We start from the raw sequence: 23,838 nt of genomic DNA, 5'->3' as shown, positions 1-23,838 counted from the left end.
ACAGGAAGTTCCTGCCCCAATTTTGCCATTGCAAAGCATTTCTAACAAATTAACCAGAGAAGTTAAGTTACACCCCGTTATCGTGTACGTGGTATTTACAAAAGTGTCCAGTGTGTTTAATTCGGACATTTATTTAAATGTTGCTTCAAGCATATTGCTGAACCCAAAGTTATGTATTAATAAATCCCATTTTTGTTTCCAAATATGCACGATGATGGAAGGTCATCCTTAGGTGATGGAAGTCAGCTGGAGTGCCCTCATTTTAAGAGTGCTACACAGAGATGGGCAGGGTGGCTGCATTTGAGGTGTCGTATAGAAGGCAAGGCAACCGGGAGTTGTTTAATAAAAAGTGGGGCAGCTATTTGGCATTTTTGGAGGGCTCTCTGGGAGGGGCAGTGGAGTGGGACTTATAGTTTTAAATGTGTGTTTATTATTAATATATATATATATATATATATATATATATATATATATTTTTTTTATTTTTTATCTGCGTGTGTACTCAGGCTTTGGCCACAGGGATGTTTGTTGGGGTCGAGGACTGGGTTGGGGGAGAATAATGGGGTTTAAGGGGGATGATGGTTGACTCTGTATATTAATGTTTTGCTTTGTTATGTGTCATATTTGAGGAGCAACCAAAAAAAGCTCAGGGCAATGGCAGGGAAGGTTGCTGGTTTGCTTCCTGCAAGGAGTGAGCCATAAGCTATCATTTTGTGCTTGACCAAGATGCTTAAACTCAAGTCTTTGGGATTCAGAGATGGTTCATGTTATACATGTACAATTTGCTTTGGATAAAAGTGTCTGCTAAATGACTGCCTACTTACCTTTGATTGCCTATTAGATAACTTCTATCACTTCATTCCAAATGAGATCATGCCTCATCATCTACATACATGCATATCTGAGAAAAACCCATCTTAAGCTGTCTTAAGTGCAGTCAATTAAAAAAACATGCAACTCACGCAATCTATTATAACGGTGAAGTGTGCTATTATGCCCATCAAAATATCTCCCTGTTATCACATGCATAAGTAAGGATGACAGAGATGGCCAAATAAAGCGTGCAGACAAACGAAATCAGGGAGTGTCTGGGATTGCCTTTGACAGCTATGATGACAGCTAGCAGCCAGCCAGAATGCGATACTTTCTTATCTAAACAGGAGTGGCTCTCCAATAAAAATGAATGTAAATATGGAACAGAAGCAGAACCACCTTAAAGAGCAAATTAGTGCTATTGTAATTGGGGTCTGCAAACTTTATGGGCCAGTTCTTCTATAATCCATAAAACATCAAACAATTAATCATCAAAGTTAAATGTGAAGAGTTTTGCATGTAAATCTTCCACTTTAAGGCCAAAGTAAGCTTTCGTTTTCTACGTGCCAGTACGCCACAGTGCGTGCAACACAAATATAGTCATCAGCACAGTATGCGCAGACTGCCCACGTTCGGCACATGCACAACAGGACCGCTTTACTCTTAACACGGTCAACAACAAGTGTAAACCCAGATGACACTCAAAGATGCAGAATGTCCATGTGTTTAGAAATGCTACTCTGCATTCGGACAGTCCACATCTTTGAGTGTCATCTCCGTATGGGCTCACAGTCAAAAGAGTATACTTTGAAAGGCTGGGCGGCAGACCTTGTGCGAGATGGAACGGCACCAGGAAAAAGTATTCCCTAGCCTTAAAAGGTTTAGACATAATTACTTACATTTTTTTTTTTTTACCATTTTAAACAATAGTACAATTATCAAAATAATGAAATAACACAAAATGGAAGTATGGAGTGGAATTATATATTTACCACCAGAAAATGAATCAAAACCATCTCATCTAAAGATTCTTCAAAGTAGTGACCCTTTGCATAGATTACAACGCACTCTTGGCCTTCTCTCAACCAACTCCATAAGGTGCCCACCTGGAATGCTTTTCCATCCGTCTTGAAGTTGTTCCCATATATGCTGGCTTTTCTTGGCTGCTCTTCCACCATTAGGGGGTCTACTAATATTGATATCTATATTGATACTGTAATACACAACAGTTGCCGACTTCTCCAAATTCTCTTACATTACGCTAAAGGTCAAGACCCAGAATTTGTTTATCCAAGGACTAATTGAAGAACAGACATTCAGAATTTATTTTACCGCAGAATGGGAATGTGTTGCTACAAGAATCAGATATCGCCGAACGATGAGAGATACCCCATAAATGGAGAAATGACTCAAGCCGTAGACAGTTTGCTGGATCCATCAGTAACAGGCCACAAAACGGACGTTGTTCTCACATCTTCTGTGACAGACTGCAGAGAAACACTTGGTTTACACAATATTGCGCCTGAAACTAGAGTGGGGCCCAGAGACAAGGATCTTTAAAAGCTGACTGACGACACTTTGCTATTAAGCCTATTAAAGAATGACTTCATTATGGATATAAAGAGTGCTTTGCAGGCAATCCATCTTGTAGCAAGATTTTTACGTTTCTTTCAAAATTAGCCATCACATGAGTTTACTCAGTGGTGACTAATGTGGAAACTAAACCACAGGGCATTCAAACTTGGTTTCATCAGCCCAAATGTTCAAGTTCTTGTCAAAACATGCCCTTATCAGCAGAGAATATGGCTAATTCCATATTTCAAATTCACATACTGTCATATGTTCTGACTTTGAAGACGAACTTATTTCTTGACTGTTAAAAGTACGTTTTGTAAGGATAATTTTTCAGTGAACTAACCCTTGTTCACAAACCCCACAAATCTGTGAATCCAAAAAGATTCACAGAGAACCACCCATCTGAGAAAACCTTCGACCACATTTTCAAGAGGCAAAAAAAAACAACAACAAAAAAAAATGTTGGCATGCTGCAAGTCTCCTTATTGAGTTTTTATAAGCTGGTCCAATGCCACTTCTGGCTCATGGTGCTTGGTCCATGCCATCAACCCAGTAAAGCAGACAGAACATGAGGCACTTTATGCTTTCATTAACTCAGTATAGCAGCATAAGCAGGCTGGCGGAAGGTCCAGAGCATCAGATGGAAAGGGGAGTTTGATGGGCGACTGCACAATCTCTTCCTAGTAGAGGATCGGTACCATTCACTTTTAGTTTTTTTGGAACTACAGTCTCACTGTATTGGGAGGCATCTTCTCCAAAACCAACTCAAACACAGGACTGCATGTTCCTTTTAACTTTATCTAAACACCACTCTGAGGAATTATGGGCGAAAAAAAAACTTTGCCTCCAGCAAACAATTTTCTCTTCTCAGTCAAACAGCGCACACACACTCGGGTTCAGCTGTATTCCTCCAGGTGTTTTTTCTAAGGATGAATATGATGTAAATTGATCTAAACATGCTCACAGGAAGTAAAGTAATGTGAGGTCTGGAATTCAGTTCATTCTTGTTGTAATTTGTTAAGGCAACCCAGTAATTTGGTGCCCTGTGAAATATAATGATTCAAAATATTTAAAGTGGGAATTACATCAAAGTAATACTCTTGAACAGAGTTGGATGCTGGAAACGTAGACCTTGATTTTACAAGTAAAAACATACGTGGGTGGTAATCAGAACTTGTGACAATGGTTATGATAATATCTCAACAGGAAAATAGGCCATATATGTGCTTCGGTTAAAAGCAATTCCATGTAAAGTCATGAGGCCAAGAAATAGGCTTTGCTGATTCATATTTTAATTGAATCTGTGAACACATTGCAATGTTTCAGAAGAAAATGTGAGTGATTGCCCATCCAAAACTTGCCACCATGATGCAAGTTTTTTGTGATAGGTTGCCAAGGCACTGCTATGTGGTTGCTAAGGTGTTTAGAGTGTGTTTTAGCACTTTGCGGTGTTGACTAGTGTGTTTTTGGTGGTCAAAATCAAAAGAGCTCACTCACAAGTCTCTATGCTAATCTGGTCCCTAGATATGGCTCGGATCACTGCTTAAATAGAAATATATATGGTAATTTTTCCATGTCTGACTGCTTAGAAAAGTAGGAGCACACCTCTCCTCAACAAGCTGCTCAATTTGAGGTCTCATTCATGTCTAAAAATGGTGCAAGATGAACCGTGTCGAATTTTCATACTTCGGGGTAGGCTCTATTAGGGGTTTGTTCAAATACTCAGGGATGCAAACTCATGAGCAGTGAAAAAGTCATAGCAGGTGTCCCACATGTATAACTTCTGTCGATTTGTTTGTTATAACATTTTTTTTTTAAGTGTTTAAGCTTAAAGTAACCCTTTCAATTGATTTTAATAAGAAAAATTTAGAAAATTTCACCAAACAATATGGGCTAATTAGCATCAGAAAAGGTGACTAGCTGAAAGGTGAGTAGTTTGCAACCCTAAAATGCTTCTTCGTTAAACAGTCAAATGCCCTTCTTGACACAACCATTAATTACAAAAGTTTGAGCAGATGGGATTCAAATCTGCAGAGTCTTGACGTGATATTAATGTAAACACAGCTATTAATGTATTATGTGACGTTAACTTGCATCTCAAATCACTGACATGTAGGAAATCTAGAAATCCTAACTGGATGCTTTTTAAGGTTTGAAAAAGGGCATGTCCATGAAGAGAGAACATATGGTCACTGCAAGCCCCATTTATAACTCTTCTGATTTGAGGGGCATCTGCATTGTTTCTGCATTAGCAAGTGCCACCTTCTCACGCAGACTGCTGAGAAAACGCTGTCACATACACTCACAGGGCTACATCAAATACAAACCTTGTAAAGATAATTCAAATTAAAAAATGAGGAAGCTTGGTTTAAATGTTTTTCATCTTTGTTATCTACAAAAATAGACAGCATTTGAAATTATCCATCAATAATAAAAATAGGCAAGTGAAGGAGAATTAGGTTAATTTGGTGTAATTTGAAAATTTTCAAACACTGGCAGCTTTTTTGTGGGGGCTTATCCTTGTAACATTTATTTTCCAGTAGTTTTTAAGCCACCTGTAGTTGTTAAAACACCATCTAACAGTATCAATCACCAGTAACGTTAGTCTAGCTGATAACAACAACTAAGCGGAAGTGAGGAGCCGTAATAGCGCCGTAATAGTGCCACCCACGGAGAAGTCAGGAAAAAGGTGGATACAGTAAAGTTTTCATAAAATTGAATAGCTTTTTTTGTTAAACATGCTTTTCTCAAAGTACACACATAATATATATACATAAAACTCATCACACCATCCAAAGGTATGTAAAGTTAAAAAATGTTGTCTTAATACGAAATTGATGGTTTCGCATTCCGTCTGATGGGTTTTCAAGGGTTGCCCTGCCCTTACCGTGCCGCTGACTCTGACATCATAAAGTCGTGCCCATTCATCCTCGTGGCTGTCCACCATCATGACACTGTCCTCCTCCTCAGAACCCCACTCTGCCTGCAGGTCCAGCCGTACCTCCTCACCCAGGGAGTGCATGCCAATGGCAGGGAACAACCCATCTGGAGCCACAGGCACTACCACTGTGCCCACCTACCATACACACATACACATGAAAAGGGCTCTTGTAATAGGAGTCCATGAAGTTAACCACAGAATTAATTATATCTGCAAAAGTTAATGAGAATAAGTCATAAACACAGTTTACGTAGTTTAAGTTTGCCAAACAACTTTGCAACTTGGCAGATTCATATAAAATTAAAGTGTTTTGCAGTCACAGGTGTTCATTTATTGGCTATATTACAACCGACGTAAAGAATTACTTTAAAGTCGGATCTTTATAACATTAGTTTTGCGGTTTTAGCTAAGGTTTTATAAAAAGTGAGACTTAACATTCTTTTTTTTTTTTTTATAACTAATGTGATCTTCTAAAATATCGCCATACTCATACTGTAATATAAGACTTGGGTCAAACTGCCCAAACATACGAGGCATGTAGACTCACTTCCTTGCCATTCTTGGTGAAGAACACAGTAACAAGTCCAGCGTCAAAAGTGTCTGCATAGATACCACAACCTATTCGGTCACCACGGTTACATTTTGGACCAAATTGCTGACCGACAGGGTTGCCATTGTACAACCTGTAAAAAGGAGAGATAGTCACCAGTGACATATAAATTGCATGAGTTCGGGGAAAGAGGAAGTGACAAATTAAAAATGTAATAGTTAAATAACAGTTGTCCATTTTTTGGTCTAAAAGTGCAGTTTCTCTTAATATTAAAATACTTCTATATAATTTTAATGCAGAGACAACTACAAGTAAAGATGATTCCCCAAAAAGTGTAAACACTGTATAAAAAATCCTGACCAACCCAAAATATAAAAAATGGTGCACGTTTGTGGCAGGATTGTTTTAGTGACCAATGTCAGACAGGGGTAATGTTAGGGGAAACCTGTGAGTCATTATTTTTGCCATTTGGTGACACTAGTGGCTTATAAACAAACTACAAAAAAAAAAAAGCTACAAATAACCAAAGAACAGGTACAATGCTCAAAGCGAACATACTTTCCATCATCAGCATGGTAAGCGATTGAATGCGGAAGCCAGCCGGGCTGATGGTCAAGTTTGTAATTTTGAGGAACCAGCCCAACAGCAATCGTTCCCCTCACTCCAGTATCCATAATGGTAACCTGTAGGTATAAATAAAAACTTCATTAGAACCACATGGGAATATTTTTTTTTTAAAACACAAAACAGTATACGCAGCACAGCTGAACAATTGTTTTTGCTTGAGGCAAACAGACAGTTTGTTTTGAAATTACTAAAGGGTAATAGATGGCTTTCAGGAACTTCCAAGAAAATACCATCCGAAAAATGCATCATAACTGATTACACTGATTCATAGAATAACAGATGGCATAGGAATCAATGGTTTACAAGGAGCGTTCGACTGAGTCACAGGATGGAAATGTCAGGTAACCTGCTATTAAGAATTTTAATGTCTCAACTACTACTTTTCTCTCACTTTGTATGCAAAGCACCTTGGCCCAACCAGAGAAGGGCCACACCTTCTCCGAAGCAAACACCTTAAGGCTAGTAAATGTAATGTTCAAGTACTGAAACTTCCTTTTGTGGAACATAAACAACTTAATATCTAATAATGTTCAGAATTATCTTCTTAATGGGCACTGGGGGTGTAAAAATTATCAATGTTTATAATTATTTCTTTAAAAAATACACCATTTTATTTTAAAATATGATTTATATTTGAAAAACTTTTCAAATATAAACCAAATCAGAATCATGTGGTCAGAATCAAGTAACCAACATGCATGTTTGAAAACTATTTTGAAATGAATTATTATGTTGCATTCATCAAGATGCAAGGACCGTATTAGAATACCTTTTACTTGTTGATAACACTACATGACATTTTTAATGAAAAGTCAAATAATTTTGTTTTGGAGAAAATGCTATAAATGTTTTAAAACAAATTGTGAAATCAACATGGACTCAAACATTAAATTTCTACGAACTTGACAGTTTTTTTTTTTAAACATTACTAATTTTGATCACCTCAGACAACCTTATTAGTCAGTAGCCAATAAACCTGTCCATACCACTTTATTTGCTTTATTCCAAGTCTTATTTAGACTTCAGTGTAGGGTCCTGGGTAGCACAGCGAGCAAAGATGCTGACTAACACACCTGGAGTCTCGAGTTTGAATCCAGGGTGTGCTGAGTGTCTCCAGCCAGGCTCCTAAGCAACCAATTGGCCCGGTTGCTAGGGTGGGTAGAGACACGTAGGTTACTTTTCTTGTGGTTGCTGTATGGTGGTTCTCACTCTTAGTGTGAAAAGCGCGCTCCAACGTAACATATGTAAACAACATGATATAAACAGATATAAAAGCCAGTAATATTCCAGTACAATTGTACAGCGTGATTGTAGGTGGAGTTAGACTTTGTCTATCATGCATGTTTACACCAGAATAATCAAACAATAACTATGTTCTGTGTAAGTTGTGTAAGTCACGAAGCACCAAGATACATTTTCTGACATGTCAACAAAAATGTATGCATTTATAATAAAGTGTTAGAGCATAAGTGACAGTTATGGCCACTTAATATAAAATTATATGAATCATCCACATCTCCTTTATCCATGGGGATTCAAATAGATCGCTAATAATTGCTTTGTTCTGTGACGCGTTTTAAATGTACTGCATTTATAGCCAACATTTAAGAAACGAAGCAATCATTTTGAAAAACAGCCAAACAATTTCATTTTGCTGCTCTGTTCCGCGTGTACCGCTAGAGGGCGCCGCGTGCTCGCAGAACTGAATGATGTCTATTTTAAACGGAGCTTTTTGAATTTTTGCGTTTTCAACTACACTGAAATTTTTCAGATTTCTGGAATGTGTTTTATGCTTATACATACAACTGATTTATATACTAAAAATACTTTCTAGATAGACATGACTATTTCTAGATATTGATTTTTAAACAACTTTCTAGATGGACTTGATTTACATAAAAAAATAATACCTAAATTGGCTTTGGGGTATTTTGTAGTTTCCTTATACTATAATCTCTGAACATCAGTGTTATTTTAAATAAATTCGTATTTATTTAAAATAAGTAAAATGTATTTTACTTTTATGTTGTTGACAAATTTCTGTGTGTTGCACTTTTTTTTTTTTTTGCATTTCTGTTACACATCTTTGTTTTCTATAAAGAAAACATTGATTTTTCTAACCAGGTTGCCTTGCATTCTAATAAGAATCATGTTATTTGAATCATGCTGGAGTTACTGTTTTGAAAAATACCTTTAAATGTAGGAAAATTAAAACGAGAATCGTCCTCAAGTTTGAAAAATAATTTTTTGCCATATCGCCCTGCCCTAGGCCACTGTACAGACAAATGTATCCAGTTGTTGGTCCACGAACTAAACTTAACTATGTGCCCTCAGCCAAAACCACTCACAGGCTTAGAAAGGGACCCCTCCGGTTCCCACAGGTTTATGTCCAAGTATCCTCATCTTCCTTGTTGTCTTGAGGATTTGCTTTCAAAGCTTTAAGAAGCTTCCGTAAATCCTGAAAACCTAAATTTTCATGCTTGTTGCATGGTCTTTCCTGCAGTGAATTTTATGCACAATGAACTCTGAAGGCACTCAATTCTTTTACCACAACTTCAACGAAAAAACGTGCCATGAACCTAGCGGCTGCAAAATTCCACTCCAGAGTTCCAGACAAAATAATCAACTACACGAATAATGAAATTTCCACTCGACTAAGGACAAAATTGATTTGCACATGCACACTTGAGTGTCCTGAGAAAACAGGGCAGGGGTAAATCTCGCCACACCATTCAAACGTTGAAACAAGGAGAATGGTGAAGGTTCATCAACGGAGTCAGAGTCTGATGAAGCTTTGGCTGGCCGGCCCACAGAGGTTGAAATGCAACCCCTGTGAAAGCATAATGAGGAAACATGAGGATGTTGCTGACGCATATCCCGGCTGGCAGATGACCTTTACAGGAGGAAAAAAGTTCCCAGACTTTGACAGTCTGAAGGATTCTCTTGGTTCCTGCGTCATGATCAGGTGATCTGGAGCGCATAAAGCAATGAGCGAGTTCTTTACTGATTTCACATTGCTTATGACACATTAATTTCTGTTGACTGCAGATTTCACAGGCAGTGGACACACAGACGCATCGGTGACGCTATTAGTCAATACGATTGCAATAGAGTTTTGGTATTAAAGGGTCATAAAACCCCAAAACAATTTTTTTGAGATGTTAACATATGTACAGGTTGCACATAATTGAAAACAATTACAGCATGTTTATTGTTAAGGGTAAAGTGTTAATTTGTTTCACCATTTTTTGTAAAAATGAAACTTGAAGCAACATCATACAATATTTTGTTAGGTATATGCATTAACACTTCCCGTAAAATCTGAGTTGTAATTGGTAATAGAATACGCTATTACATTTGATTCTGAACCCTTCTCCAACGTATTCATAAGAAGGAACACTTACATCCAATCACTGTGCTGCTTCATGCATGAGCTTGCATTACAGCACAGAATGCAATGACTTGTTCAAAAACAGAAGACAATGTGCACCAAAACTCTTTTGCTTTTTTTTACGCTCACATTTCGATGTTCTGCCATCTCTATCGAGAGAGAATTGTTGTGCTTGACCCTCTCCCACTACCCCTACACACCCCCCTATTAACAATTGACATCTTTTCATGCCCATTTTATGGGCCTTTCCTTTAGTCTGAGGTGTGAACGACTTGTGCTAAACTAGGAGGGATTCATGATACTTTTAAAAAATCTGCCTTAAGAGGAACCAGTCTTTATAAGCCACAGACATATTATTAAAAAGGAATTTTCCAGGTTCATTACAAGTTGAGATCAATTAACAGCATTTGTGGCATAATGTTGAATAACCACAAAATAATTGACTCGTATATTTAAAACACAGTTACAGTAAGGCACATACAACTGGAGTTAATGGGGCTTTTCCACATATGTTAAAAAGTTTAGCCACAAGACATAAGCCCCTTTCACACATGCAACTAGGTAAATTACAGGAGCATTTTGGGGTTGCTTTTGCTGGTAATTGTACCTCATGTGCTGTTCACACATCCCATCACTATGAAAATTTATGATACAACTTCTCATTAAGGGAAATTGCCAGAGCAAAATTTGCCAGTATTTTCAAAAAGGTTGTTCACACACGTCCTCTAACCTGAAAAATACAGTACATTTTCTGGAAAAGGCTGTATGTGTGAAAGGGGCTATTAACATTATACGTGTTTTACTGTGATAAAATCGCTTACTAACCTTATCTGTATAAAGCTACAACCAATATTACAACTATGTCAAGTCATTTTGATTATATATAGCATTTTTTAAAATGCATCATTTTAAAGCAGTTATACAGAACATTATGCGGAAACAGAAAATGCAATAATGTCTGTAATGTGTTATACCTCATTGAGCAGTTTAAATGAAATATAGGATTAAAAAATCATGCTTTAAAATGTATTTGTCTTTAGGCCCCCAGAAAGAAATCCAAAGGCAACTGTGTCAAGAAACCCAAAACTCCACAAGATGTTATGTTAATGGGGGAAACCAGACTCAGATGGGGGAGTTAGCCTCTGACTATACACCATCAATAAAACACCAATATTAATTACCTATGTGTACTACATTATTAATTGAATAAACTGGGTAGATGTTGTTGGCCAATATTTAAACCTAAAGGATATTGATTGAACTACAAGATGAAAGATTAAATGTCTTTAAAGTCCATCAAGAATGGACTGTTAAAGTGTACATAGATGTTGTTAAAAAACAGAAGACAATGATGAAAACCAAATCTCTTGCATTGTAAACCCTGTAATCTGGTAATCAATGTAATGCTGTCAAATCCCTGAATTTATCACACCAAAATCATGTTGACATTTATAATTTATACATTTTGTGGCTATACTTTGGAAACAGTGTGTATTTGAATGTTTATGGACTTTCATTGTAGGTGCCTTACTGTAACATGTTTACATATATTTAAAATAAATGAGTCTTCTTATGAAAATACAACATTCTGCCAAAGATGCTGTTGACTGATCTAAACTTTTATTGAACACGAACATTCCTTTAAAATGGAATAAGTGCTAGTGCTTCAGGAATCCTTTCCTTTTTATTGATTCAAAGAAGGGATGCGTAAATATGGTAGACTAGTCACGGAAAACCAAAGAAAACCTTGAACTTCAGTATAGTGGTTTTTGAAAAAAAGACTGCTCCTACGTTCGAAATCATGCACTGTCATGTTACGTTTTGTGTTTGCTGAAGGACACACTTCTCAGCCAGTATGAATAGATTCCGGACATACTTCATCCGGTGACATCAGTACTGAACTGTGACCGAATATATGAAGCAATAACAACCGCAAAAATAATCCACTCTGGTTTTGTTAAACAAGCACCATTTAAGCACAAGGAACAAATTTCTTGGAACACATAGCACTTACAGTTTAAAAGAGCCGTCCAACTCGTGGTTCACCACCGTTCTTTTAAACCCAGTGTTATGAACGTGACGTCTCCTAAGCTCCCACGGGATTATGGGATTGTTACGTGTCCAGTTGATCAGCACTTCAAAATATCACTGGAAAAGTAGGTTTTTCTCTCTTACTGTTTTACGAATACTGAGAATTCAAACATCCTACTCCATTGGGGTACTGTTTTTGGCATACTATATAGTAGTATGGATGGATATTCGCATGCAGCTTGTCTTAAAATCCCCTAGGTCTGATTGGGCTCATGGATATTAAACAGTGGCCAGGGTGTGAAACTAGCACCCACCAAATGCAAAGAGGTTGAATCCAGTTCGTCGTCCAAATGTTTTTCATGTGCGGGTAATTTTGCACAGGCGGGTGACCTGTCTCGGAGTGACACATGACAAGAAATGCTGATAGTCCCAAAGACATGTGCTTGAAGAAACACACTTTATTATATTTTAAGAAAAGCGGTCAATGCTTGTGTCTGATTCACTGTTTGTTCAGATGTGTGCAGCACAAGCCCGTTTCGTGGAACAAGCACATGGCGGCATGCAGCATAAGCCTGTCTCGCGAGAACAAGTGCATATAAAGAGTTTTCACTGTTTCATTCGACTGAAAACTGTTTGCAAGAATAATGTCCTCTGTGAGAATGCTGAAAATTATCTCTGATCATCTCAGGAGGTGCTGTGAGTTTGATTCGCTTTATTTCCTCACGGATGGCATGCATTGTGAACTCAACTCTGCAGGTTCAGTAATACATATCTTTGGATTAAAGAAACAAAAGATGAAAGTATTTAAATCATAAAGTAATACAATACACATTCACCTTGAACATAAAATTGAGTTCTTTAGGCAGCATTAACTGTATTACCAAAATGCAATACAAACAAATATTGGATATAAGAAACATTATTTTGGGAATACAAGGGAATTTATTAGGCTTCTTTAGATTATTATTGTCTTTATATTTATAATTGTCTTTAGCTCTTGATCTGTAGGTACTAGTAATTTTCCATCTGTGTTGATGGATGCCTGCGTTATGCCATCATTGGAGATGGTCATATTTGGATTGGGGAGATAGTTAAGTAAGATTCTTTTTTGAACATTTCCTTATTTTATTGCTTTTTTTGTTTGTTTAGTGCAATTAGAATTTTTATGTTTTAAAAAACAAATACATTTTAAAATGCAAAATCAATAAAGCAAAAAAATTCAACCCTCGGCAGGTGGGGTCGTGATCCTACGCACCCAGTCCCGTATTAGGCTAATCAAGCCTCTGAGGTTTAAAGGTCGACTGCAGAGTATCGTGGGGGAGAGAGAGATCGTTAGCGGACATGTCCGTCATGTGTGTGTTTATGTTGTCTTTTAAGTTTACCATTAAACTATTATTTATATCGTCAAGCCGGTTCTCGCCTCCTCCTTTCCATTGAATACCTTTACAGGGGGTTGACAATATAATCGGATATAGCAATATTTTTTAAAGGCAATTATCGCAAAAATATATTTTACATATCGCCCAGCCCTAACCCTCTCCAAAAGTCTAATTTATAGCCTAATCAGAGATTTCTGGTACAAAATCACCTGGGAGTTTCTTCTTGTCAAAAACTGTATTTTATGGCAAGGTAGCAAGAGAAGCAACAGTGTCATACGAGTGCATCAATTCAATTTACGAGTGCTTATTTTAATGTGGGGGACACAGGAAGCCTATATGTTTGTTTGGTCTTTTTAAGATACCACGTAAATGCTGTAAAGTTTTGGGAGGGAGAATTGTAATTGTTTTGTAAAGCTACAAAATCATAACAAAATGTAAACACAGGTTAAAATAATTGAAAACAACTTTGTATCTCTGAACACACAAAGTTACATAAAGCTTTTAGTACTAGGCTACTGCATTTCCTAACCAAGTGTCATAAAAGGGTGTTGAAATGATTCACATTCTGATGTTATTAGCAACCCAACAACATAGGTGTGCTGCTTACCTCAAAGTAACAGTTTCCCTTTGACAAGGGGCGTGGAGCCACGTAGCAGCCAACTTCATCAGAGTTCCCTTGGTAACTACAGCAGGGAAGTAATAAAAAGCTTAATCTCTAATAATCAGAGCACTGTTGCTATAGGTACATCATTAAAATGCCCAGTGATGCGTGGACTAGCTGTTGAAATCAGCGTCAGTTCTGTTTCTACATGTTTCAACTGTTTCTCGATTTTCACATTAACCTGGGTAAGAATTACCATTGCAGGCAGTTAAACCCTCTTCCAAAGCCTAATTTAAATCTCAAACACATGTTAAATTTCCAAGGATTTCCCAAGGACACCAAGTGAGACACTCTTTGATAGGGCTGGGTATGGATACAGATTTCCCAACAAGCTATTTATTCCGACCTCGATTCAACATTGATTCAAATGGGTACATTTCTGTTACAAATGTTCATTTTGCTAAAATATCAAATTAATTCTCTCTCAGCTAATGCTCTTAATTACAAAGGCACCTTCTAGTCAACCTTTCTAGGTACAATTTTAAAATATAAATTTCACAAATGTTATTTTATCATTCATTTTTCATCAAATTGGTCACATTTTAGCTTTTTTAAAATGTTTAAATTCAGTTTATTCAATCTTCTCATTTAATTGATGTCTTAAAAATGCCATATAATATGTTGCATATATATTTTTTATTGTTTATTCTCATAATTATTTGAAATATTTTTTACTAATATTTACAGTACTTTGATATGTAGAGCATGTGCTTAATCGGTACCGTCTCTTTAAGACTAGCGGCATCAGCCAGTAAGCACATAAATGGGAGAGGACAAGTGTGGTTTCTTTAGCACATCCATGTGTAATAAAAGTTAAATGTTTGCTGACTGTAAAAACAGAAAGGGAATTAAAGGACACATTATTCAATGAAAAATGTATCTGTGGATCTTGTCTTTGGATACACAGAGTAAGTTAAACCAAATTTTTACTCTCAACAACCAGTGAAAGGACCTCTGTGCTAATAAATTCTTCTCCACTATACTACTCAATCACTGGTGAGTGTAATCTGAACATTTACCAGCCAGTGGATAATCATAGACATTCTTGTCACATAGCATGAGATTTGGTTACACATGCGAGAGATTTACCTGCATTATAGAGGGTTGCCACCTATAGTGAAAGATCGATCTTGGCATTTAAGAATCAATATCAAGTTAGTTCAAACTAAGATTGTGATGCATAGGAAAATCAATATTTATACCCAGCCCTTCTCTTTAAGACAAAACATTTGACACAAAGCTGCCAATGACAATGATCCTCCAACTCTAAATTTGCATGAAACGACTTGAATTAAAGCATCATGAAATGTACAGTGAAATGTTACTTCAAAACATAATTAAACACATATTTTGCTTTCCTTGACTACACACCAAATTTCAATTTTCTGCTCAAATTATTTTGTTCGCTGTCATTTTTAGTTAATGTATGTTCCTTCTATATAATTTTCCAAAACGTTATAGTTCTCCAAATGCAGTGAATCCCAAACCAATATTTCCCTTTTACAGCTTATATTTGAATGCCTTTTCAATTAGTTACATAAAAATATAGCCTACTATTGACTTGATAACAATTACTTCTATTTCAAGTAATTGAAAGAGTTTATAATCAGTCTGTTCAGTTAATTATTTGTCCAGCTGTAGTCACCAATTCACACACCAGTAAAAGATTGCATACACACAGTCAAGAGTGTCAGGACGGTGGGCATATATTTACAGCAAGTTTATTTTTTATAAATCACGATATGTTCGTGGGAAATTGCTTACGTACTTTTCAAAGCCAATTTTGTGCCTATGCAACGTTTATACTTCAGGCCCCAGATGTGTATGACTTACTTTCTTCGGCTGAACACAAATAAAGATTTTTTTTTAAGAATATCTCCGCTCTATATGTCCATACAATGTAAGTGAATGGTGACCATGGGCCGGATTCACAGAATGTTCTTAAGAAGAAAATTCTTCTTAACGACCATTTTCTAACTTAAGAAAAGTTACAAATATTTTATATTCCCAAAACAAACTTCTTAAGAAACAAATGTAAGCAGCTTTCAAATTCTGTCTTAAAAATCATCATAAATAACACCTTAAAGTTAGGATAACCTCACAGTTGTCTTAAATTCTAAAAGGTCATTTGTTTAATGAATTAACTGGGTTGTTTTAAATGTGATGTGTTCGATTATGGGGAGTGAAGTCGCAATGGGCCATTTATGTAGAAACGTGATTTTAGACCAAAACACGTTTCTGACTGTTTTGTGATTGACTATACTTTTATTTTCAGATTACAAACCATGTACATGTTATTACCAAAATCAAACAATACATTTTGTTTTGACGCTTCTTAATGTGATGACTAATTGCTAATACAAACAGATGTGCTGCATATAGTGCTCTGTCTCCATGATCTTTAGAGTTAATAGAAACATAATAATTATAACATTAGAAAGCTGAGACCTTCTTTTTCACCCCCCCCCATCCCCCCCCATCCCTATCGAAGTTAGGAACAGCACAGAAAGCATCCACCACCCTTTCCCATTTCCCCGACGGGATTATCACGCTTCCCAAGCAGAACTTTTTCCTTGCAGTAATTTCCTCAACAAGAACATCCAGCTCTTGTCTACTTGTCTAAGTTTTTGCTTATTTTCTATTCCAAGTCAAATTAAAAGTTTTCAAATGTACATTTTTATAGGCAAGTACATTTTCCTATAACACATCACACACTTTATAATAATTTTGTTACGATTTATCAGTGTTGAAGTATTGGATTTGTTGAAGGATATTAGACAAGGCAAGCCCATGAGCAGGCTGATCAGACAATATCAAAGCCTGTCTTTTTACTCTTAAGAAAATAATTAAGATGTTCTTAAGAAAATATTTGAGAACTTCAAGAATTGCACTTAGGAACGTTCTTATGAACTTCTTACAATTTATCCTAAGCTGGTTTAACACTGGTTTTATCTGCTTTTTGGAGTTCCAAAGTTCTGGTCACCATTCACTTGCATTGAAAAGGTCAGCAGAGCTGAGATTTTCCTCTAAAAACTTTTGTTTGTGTTCCGCAGAAGAAAGAAAGTCACACACATCTAGGATGGCATAAGGGTGAGTTAATGATGAGAGAGTTAACATTTTTGGGTGAACTATCCCTTTAAGTCATCAGCCAGTTCATGTGCGAGAATTATTATTTTTTATTCTGGTCACATTCAAATGCACCATGTCTTGACGATCGGTGAGATTTGTCATTGGTGACATCAGTCACAGCAAATCGCACAATGTTTGCTTTCTTTATTGCACACAAAGTGGATTTGATAGAAATTCAGATATAGAGAAACTTGAATTTTACATATAAATCAAGGAAAACTATTAATTTGAATAGGTACATGCTGCTTAATACAGTGCCTGTGTGTACAAGAAGATAGTCAGAAATAAGCCTGTATTATTTTAATACGTCAGAGAGTCTGGCCAATAATAAGCTGTGTCATCGTCGAAGTTTGTGCAGCTGGTTTGGAGACTCGATTCTCGCAGTTCTTTGATGGCATACGTCACTGTGACGCGGAGGTGGTGCTGACTAAAGTCAGACAACGTTTCTAACCGAAATGCACTGCTACAAGTCAGGTGCTGTTCAGACTTTGGGACAAACAGGATGCTGGAGAGACTTTTAATATAAAAAAGGAATTAGGCTGCATCGTCGCATGTGCAAGGCCTGTTTATTTTTCCGATGGATTAGGCTTTCTTTTCATCTTTTTCTGAACAAATAAAAACAAGTAGCAACTGATTTTCCCTTGCAATTTTAATAGTTTCAATCAGTGAGGTCGAATGAGTCAAGGCTGATTACGTTTTCGGTACAGACTGATGGCTCAAGCACACGCACTCACTATGCTCTTCGCTCGCAAACCCAGCTCACTAATATTGATGAGGATGGGTGGTTGTGCAATTCAAAATATAACAAACAAATAAGAAAAAATGCAAGCACTGCTGAAATTTTCCATAAAAACTAGGGAGGGTCAACACATAATTTCCACTCCAGGTGCAGGCTCTCAAACACAGTGGAAAAAAACAGAGCATGGGTCACTAACTGGGCAATCTTACCATAGCGTGTCTTCATTCTTCAACATTCGTTTGTAGCGCTCTTGATAACGAACAGCACGTACTTCCCTGATTTCCCTGATCCGGCGCCGCCAGTTCAGGAATCTGTAGTGTAAATTGATATCATCCATTTCGGAGGGCTGTGGAGTGGGAAACAGATGCCACAATGTTTAAAGGACTTGGTTTGGGGACCAGAGACTAATCTGATTGAAAACATAAGAGGAACAAGTAGATTGACTTGCTGACCATGTATTGTCATGGAAATAACATCTGTACAAACATAGCATATTTGTTCAGAATTATAAATGGCTTTTGGTCTTTTTCCAATCATGCCAAAATATTTCCTGTGCAGATTTTTATGTCTCATTGTTTCCACACATAAGGCCAAAGGAATATCAAACACGCACAAATGGCTTTCAACTGTCTAAAGCTCCTCTTTAACAGCCTTAAACTAAAAATTTGCATTTATTACAAAACTCAATCTCAGATTTGGCATAAACAATTATTTAATAGCAATAATTTACACTGTAACAGACATTGCCATAAGAAAAGACACACTTGATTACAGTGAAGTTTCTATCTAAAATCTCTGTACTAGAAATAGTGCAAAATGTTTCTAGTTGACAGTTGTTTGACAGAAAACTGTAGACACAGAATTTTGTCAAACATAGACTATTTAATATCCTCTATTAAAGCAGCGTACAGATAAATACGTTTAGCTTCATAATTGACACACAGACAAATTAATTATTAAATAAGAAGTTAACCCCCCCCCAAACTAGTAGGTAAGTTTCAATCACAGCTGGCTAACATATTATTAGCAGGTTGGAGGCCCTTTCGAAACAAAATGTCAAAATTACACAGCCGCTAAAAAACTATGTTCGAGTTCAACATATTTAAATACATTTAATGTATTTACGTACCTTATGTACATCAACTGTTAAGACATTAGAACATTTAAGGGCACTTGTGTTTACTTCTAGATATCGAATCTATTAGCAATCTGGCAAACTTCGCTGAAGCGTGAACGGCTCTTCCCGGAAGACGTCATGGAGGAATGAACCAATGAAAGGCGCCATTCAGTTGATTGACAGACGCGTAGCCAATGAAAAGTCGCAATGGGCTGCTACAACCGAGTAGGAGAAACGACTACAAAGGAGTTATGATAAAGGTTACAACATTTTGACACAGTTTTTTAAGATCTTCTGTAAATTTAAGCTTTGGGATGTATATTAACACCTTTGAGAAATTAAATAAAATATTCCGGGTCCAAGCTTAATCGACAGCATTTGTGGCATAATGTGGATTACCACAAAAAATTATTTCGACCCGTCTCTCCTTTACTTAAAAAAAAGAAGCAAAAAAAAATCGAGGTTACTGTGAGGCACTTACAATGGAAGTGAATGGGGCCAATTTTTGATGGGTTTAAAGGTAGTGAATCTTATAATTTTATAAAAGCACTTACATTATTTCTTGTGTTAAAACGAACTTATAATTAAATAGTCATGGCAACAAAGTTATAAAATTGGCTATAGCTTTAAGCAGAAAAGGTAAATAAGAAATGTTATTACACTAAAATCATATTTTCACACTCTGTTTATGTCTTGTGTCTTTGCCTTTGAAATAGTGTGTATTTTAAGGTTTACAGATTGGCCCCATTCACTTCCATTGTGAGTGCCTCAACTGTAACCTCACTATTTATTTATTTATTTATTTAAAAAGGAGGGACAAGTCGATTTTTTTTTTGAGTGTGTGTGTGTGTGTGTGTGTGTGTGTGTGTGTGTTTAACAATATTACGCCACAAATGCTGTAGACTGAGCTTAACTTGTATTGAACCCGGAATATTCCTTTAAGATATGGGTCATGCTCTTTTGTAACAGTACTTCAGTACATTTAAAAAAAAAAAAAAATATTAAGTATAAATAAATAATGGTACTTTTACTTTTACTTGAGTTGATTTAAAATGTATTAAACTTCGCTACAGTTATTTTTCACAACAATTGCAAAGTACAAAAAAAAAATACATAATATTTCTGAATTTTTGGGAAGAAGAAAGTTATAAGTATAATTATAAGATATAAGTTAATAGTAATAGTGTCGTAAATTAACAGGGACTCCACCGAAATTAACAAAAATACCCCCGAAATTCAAAATATGGGGCAAAATAACAATAGACTTTAGGAGAAAATAGTTTTTTTCAATTTCAAAATTGCGAGTGTAAAGCAACTTGTAAGAACTCAATACGTCAGCAAATGGGGAAAAAACCCCACAGTATTGTGATTTCCACATGATAGCGCAACCATTTTCAATTGTTCTAATAATAAGAACATTTTCTCGAGTACCAAATTAGCACTTTAGAATGCTTTTATAAGGAACAGGTGATACAGTATATGTTTGCCATCTTTCACGGGTAGAGAAAGAATGGAATAAAGACCATTTAAAATAATTATTTCAAACTGTAATAATATTTGTTATTACTTATTTTGGCAGTATTTTTGATCAATTTAATGCATTCAGCAAAAGGAAGCATCCGTTTCTTTCAAGAACAAAAATGTCTTTCTGTTATAAAAAAAAATGGAAGCGTATGTACTGTTGTAACGGATTCACACGATGGGTGAGGAGGAGGCGGGAACCAGCTGAGCAGTCAATGTACATTTTGTTTTAATTAAATGAACAAAACACAACATAAAACTGCTTGCCAGCAAAAAAAAAAAAAAAAACACACACACACAGACATACACACACACACAGTGCTTTACAGATGATCACAGCTTTTGGTGTACAGATATGGATTTATTATTATTACAGTCTCACGTGTTTTTAATTTAACAGAGGTGATTGTGGCATATTTTTTTTTCATTATTAGGTGTAATTCATTTTTATTTGAGCAGTGGGAAAAAGTACTGAATCAAGTGACTGGTGTTGACACTAAAAGCCCAATTATTTCCATTTTCCATTCTCTGTAAGGATGGGTTTCCAGTGCACTAAACCACTAAAATGGTCTGGCATGTTTCCACCTCACCCAGAAGAAAAGTGGGTTAAAGAACATTTGGCACAATCTAAGGGCCCCTTATAGTCATGACTCGTATAGTTAAATGTACTATACTGTAAGCATTGCAACACCTAAACTGGCGGCCAAAAGTTTGGAATAATGTACAGATTTTGCTGTTTCAGAAGGAAATTGGAACTTTAATTCACCAAAGTGGCATTTAACTGATCACTAAGAATAGTCAGGACATACTGATGTGAAAAACAGCACCATCACTATTTGAAAAAAGTCATTTTTGATCAAATCTAGACAGACCCCATTTCCAGCAGCCATCACTCCATCACCTTATCCTTGAGTAATCATGCTAAAATGCTAAATTGGTACTAGAAAAATCACTTGCCATTATATCAAACACAGATGAAAGCTATTCGGTTCATTAAATGAAGATTAACATAGTCTTTGTATTTGTTTTTGAGTTGCAATAGTATGCAATAGACTGACATGTCTTCAGGTCAACATTAGGTCAAAAATGGCACACAAAAAAAACAGCTTTCTCTAGAAACTCGTCATTCAATCATTGTTTTGAGTAATGAAGGCGATTCAATGCATGAAATTGCCAAAAAACTGAAGATTTCATACAAAGGTGTACACTACAGTCTTCAAAGACAAAGTACAACTGGCTCTAACAAGGACAGAAAGAGATGTGGAAGGCCAGATGTGCAACTAAACAAGAGGATAAGTACATCAGAGTCTCTAGTTTGAGAAATAGACACCTCATATGTCCTCCGCTGACAGCTTCATTGAATTCTACCCGCTCAACACCAGTTTCATGAACAACAGTAAAGAGAAGACTCAGGAGGACTTATGGGAAGAAATGCAAAGATAAAGCCACTTTTGATCAAAAAGTGATGGTTTGAGTGGGCAAAAAAACACAGACGTTGGACAACAGATAACTGGAAAAGAGTGTTATGGATCTTAACCCCATTGAGCTTTTGTGGGATCAGCTAGACTGTAAGGTGCGTGAGAAGTGCCCGACAAGACAGACACATCTATGGCAAGTGCTACAGGAAGCGTGGGGTGAAATGTCACCGGAGTATCTGGACAAACGTGGAGGATTTTTTTAATGATAATTCTTTGAAGTAGTTTATCATTATTAATGTCCTGACTATACATTGTTATCAGTTGAATGACACTTTGGTGAATAAAAGTACCAATTACTTTCCGTAAGATAAAAATCTTTACATTATTCCAAACTTTTGGCTGCCAGTGTACAAGATGGGATGAAGCATGCATCACATTTTTAGAATAAGTTACACTGAGCAAATACTGACAAATGGAAGAAGCAAAGTTTAAAAGGTTTATGAGGGGGTGGTGCACACAAACGTAATGAAGAGAATACAAGGGTTGGAACCATCTAACTTGACTTGCAGACAGAGGAGGGTTTAATCTTGTGAATTTGGAAAAAGAAAGACCCTATCGGGCTGGCACGCTTCTTGGAACATTCTCCCAATGGAACATGTGGAAACAGAGAACGGGGATGTGCTGTGGCGCAGATGGGAACGTCAGACGGCAGGTGATTTTGCCATCTTTGCCGAGACTAATCAATTCTAATAAGAGTGCATCAGCCGTTTAACATCTACAGTAATGAGAAACGCTCAAAACGTGTCGGGTTTCTAGAGCATTACAGATCATATAAGGATTGTTTACTGCCATTTATGAGCCATACACAGAAATATTCAGTGGCACTTCATTGTGTGGCAAAACAAGGACTCTGCAGGCAAACATGTTTGTGTTAAAGAGAGCTATGACCACACATGTCAATACAGTAAGATTAACATCTAAATCCTGTTTGGCTTCTGTGCTCATACAAGCCTGTCTTTGACATCTTCCATCCCGCTTCATGACAACAACAAATAAACACAGGCCTGTTCTTATGGGACCCCTATAGTTGGCTGTGACCTGAGATCATTCTGAAGACAGCCATTAACATTTACAAGACACGGTGATTTAGAAGAAATTCTTTCTGACAATGAGAGACACATCTTGGTGCGATTTAATTTTTTTTGTACGCTTTTAGCCATTTATAGACTTTCTGTACTGTTTCAATGCCTATTGCAGTTGGCACTATATATGGCATTATTATCATCAACAAAAGCACTCTGTGATAATGTTTAGCTGACATCTCGTCTAAACTCTAGACTAGAAGACAACTTATGGATTCTCGATTAATGGTATTTAAGCCAAAGGACAACAAGGATTTTATAAAGTCTTCCAAAGAGAACGGATTTGTCTTGTTGACTGGGCTGATGGATTGCATTACTAGGTGCTGGCATATACTGTCTTGAGTACATTCCAGTAAAAACACTGCCCCAATTATGCAGACGATCCCTTCTCCACAATAAATGATTAAGTGGCAAAATCTTCCATGGCTACATTGCTCCATCACAATGCAGCATTTTAGATGCAGTGCAGGTGCTTGTTCTATTAGGTCAACCATTTATGGGTGTCTCTTCAACTTCAGACACTTTTAGCACTGTCTATTTCTAGAATATAGAGTTTTTGTTAAACATTATTAGCAATCTTACTAAAATTACTACTCGCTAATTTGTCTTGTAACAACGTCCAAGAGAGCATGAACATGCATCACATGAGATTTGTCATTTTTCCTGAAAGTCACAAAAATTCCCACAAAAGTGTCACATCTCAAATTCTATATTGTGTTTAATAAAATTGCTGGAAATGATGGTGATGGAAATTTAATTTTTGACATTTTTGAAATAATACGGCGGACTCTTTTGTCTCGCAAA

General features: G+C 36.5%; 1 protein-coding gene across 1 annotated transcript in view; it reads right to left on the bottom strand.

Annotated features, from left to right (window-relative positions):
• The window catches only part of LOC127618708 (SPRY domain-containing protein 3-like), a 51,377-nt gene extending 32,288 nt beyond the window's left edge, over nt 1–19,089 (bottom strand). The window contains exons 1-6 of the mRNA XM_052091311.1: nt 18,966–19,089; nt 18,046–18,182; nt 13,915–13,990; nt 6,438–6,562; nt 5,877–6,012; nt 5,276–5,464 (exon numbers count right to left, since the gene is read on the bottom strand). Of these exons, the coding sequence (XP_051947271.1) occupies nt 5,276–5,464; nt 5,877–6,012; nt 6,438–6,562; nt 13,915–13,990; nt 18,046–18,173 (654 nt within the window). The 5' untranslated portion in view covers nt 18,174–18,182; nt 18,966–19,089. The remainder of the gene's footprint in view (nt 1–5,275; nt 5,465–5,876; nt 6,013–6,437; nt 6,563–13,914; nt 13,991–18,045; nt 18,183–18,965) is intronic.
• Nucleotides 19,090–23,838: the final 4,749 nt, after the last annotated feature.

Source organism: Xyrauchen texanus, chromosome 25, assembly GCF_025860055.1.
Source record: "Xyrauchen texanus isolate HMW12.3.18 chromosome 25, RBS_HiC_50CHRs, whole genome shotgun sequence".
Lineage (NCBI taxonomy): Eukaryota > Metazoa > Chordata > Actinopteri > Cypriniformes > Catostomidae > Xyrauchen > Xyrauchen texanus.
This window is presented reverse-complemented; position numbering and strand designations above follow the sequence as displayed.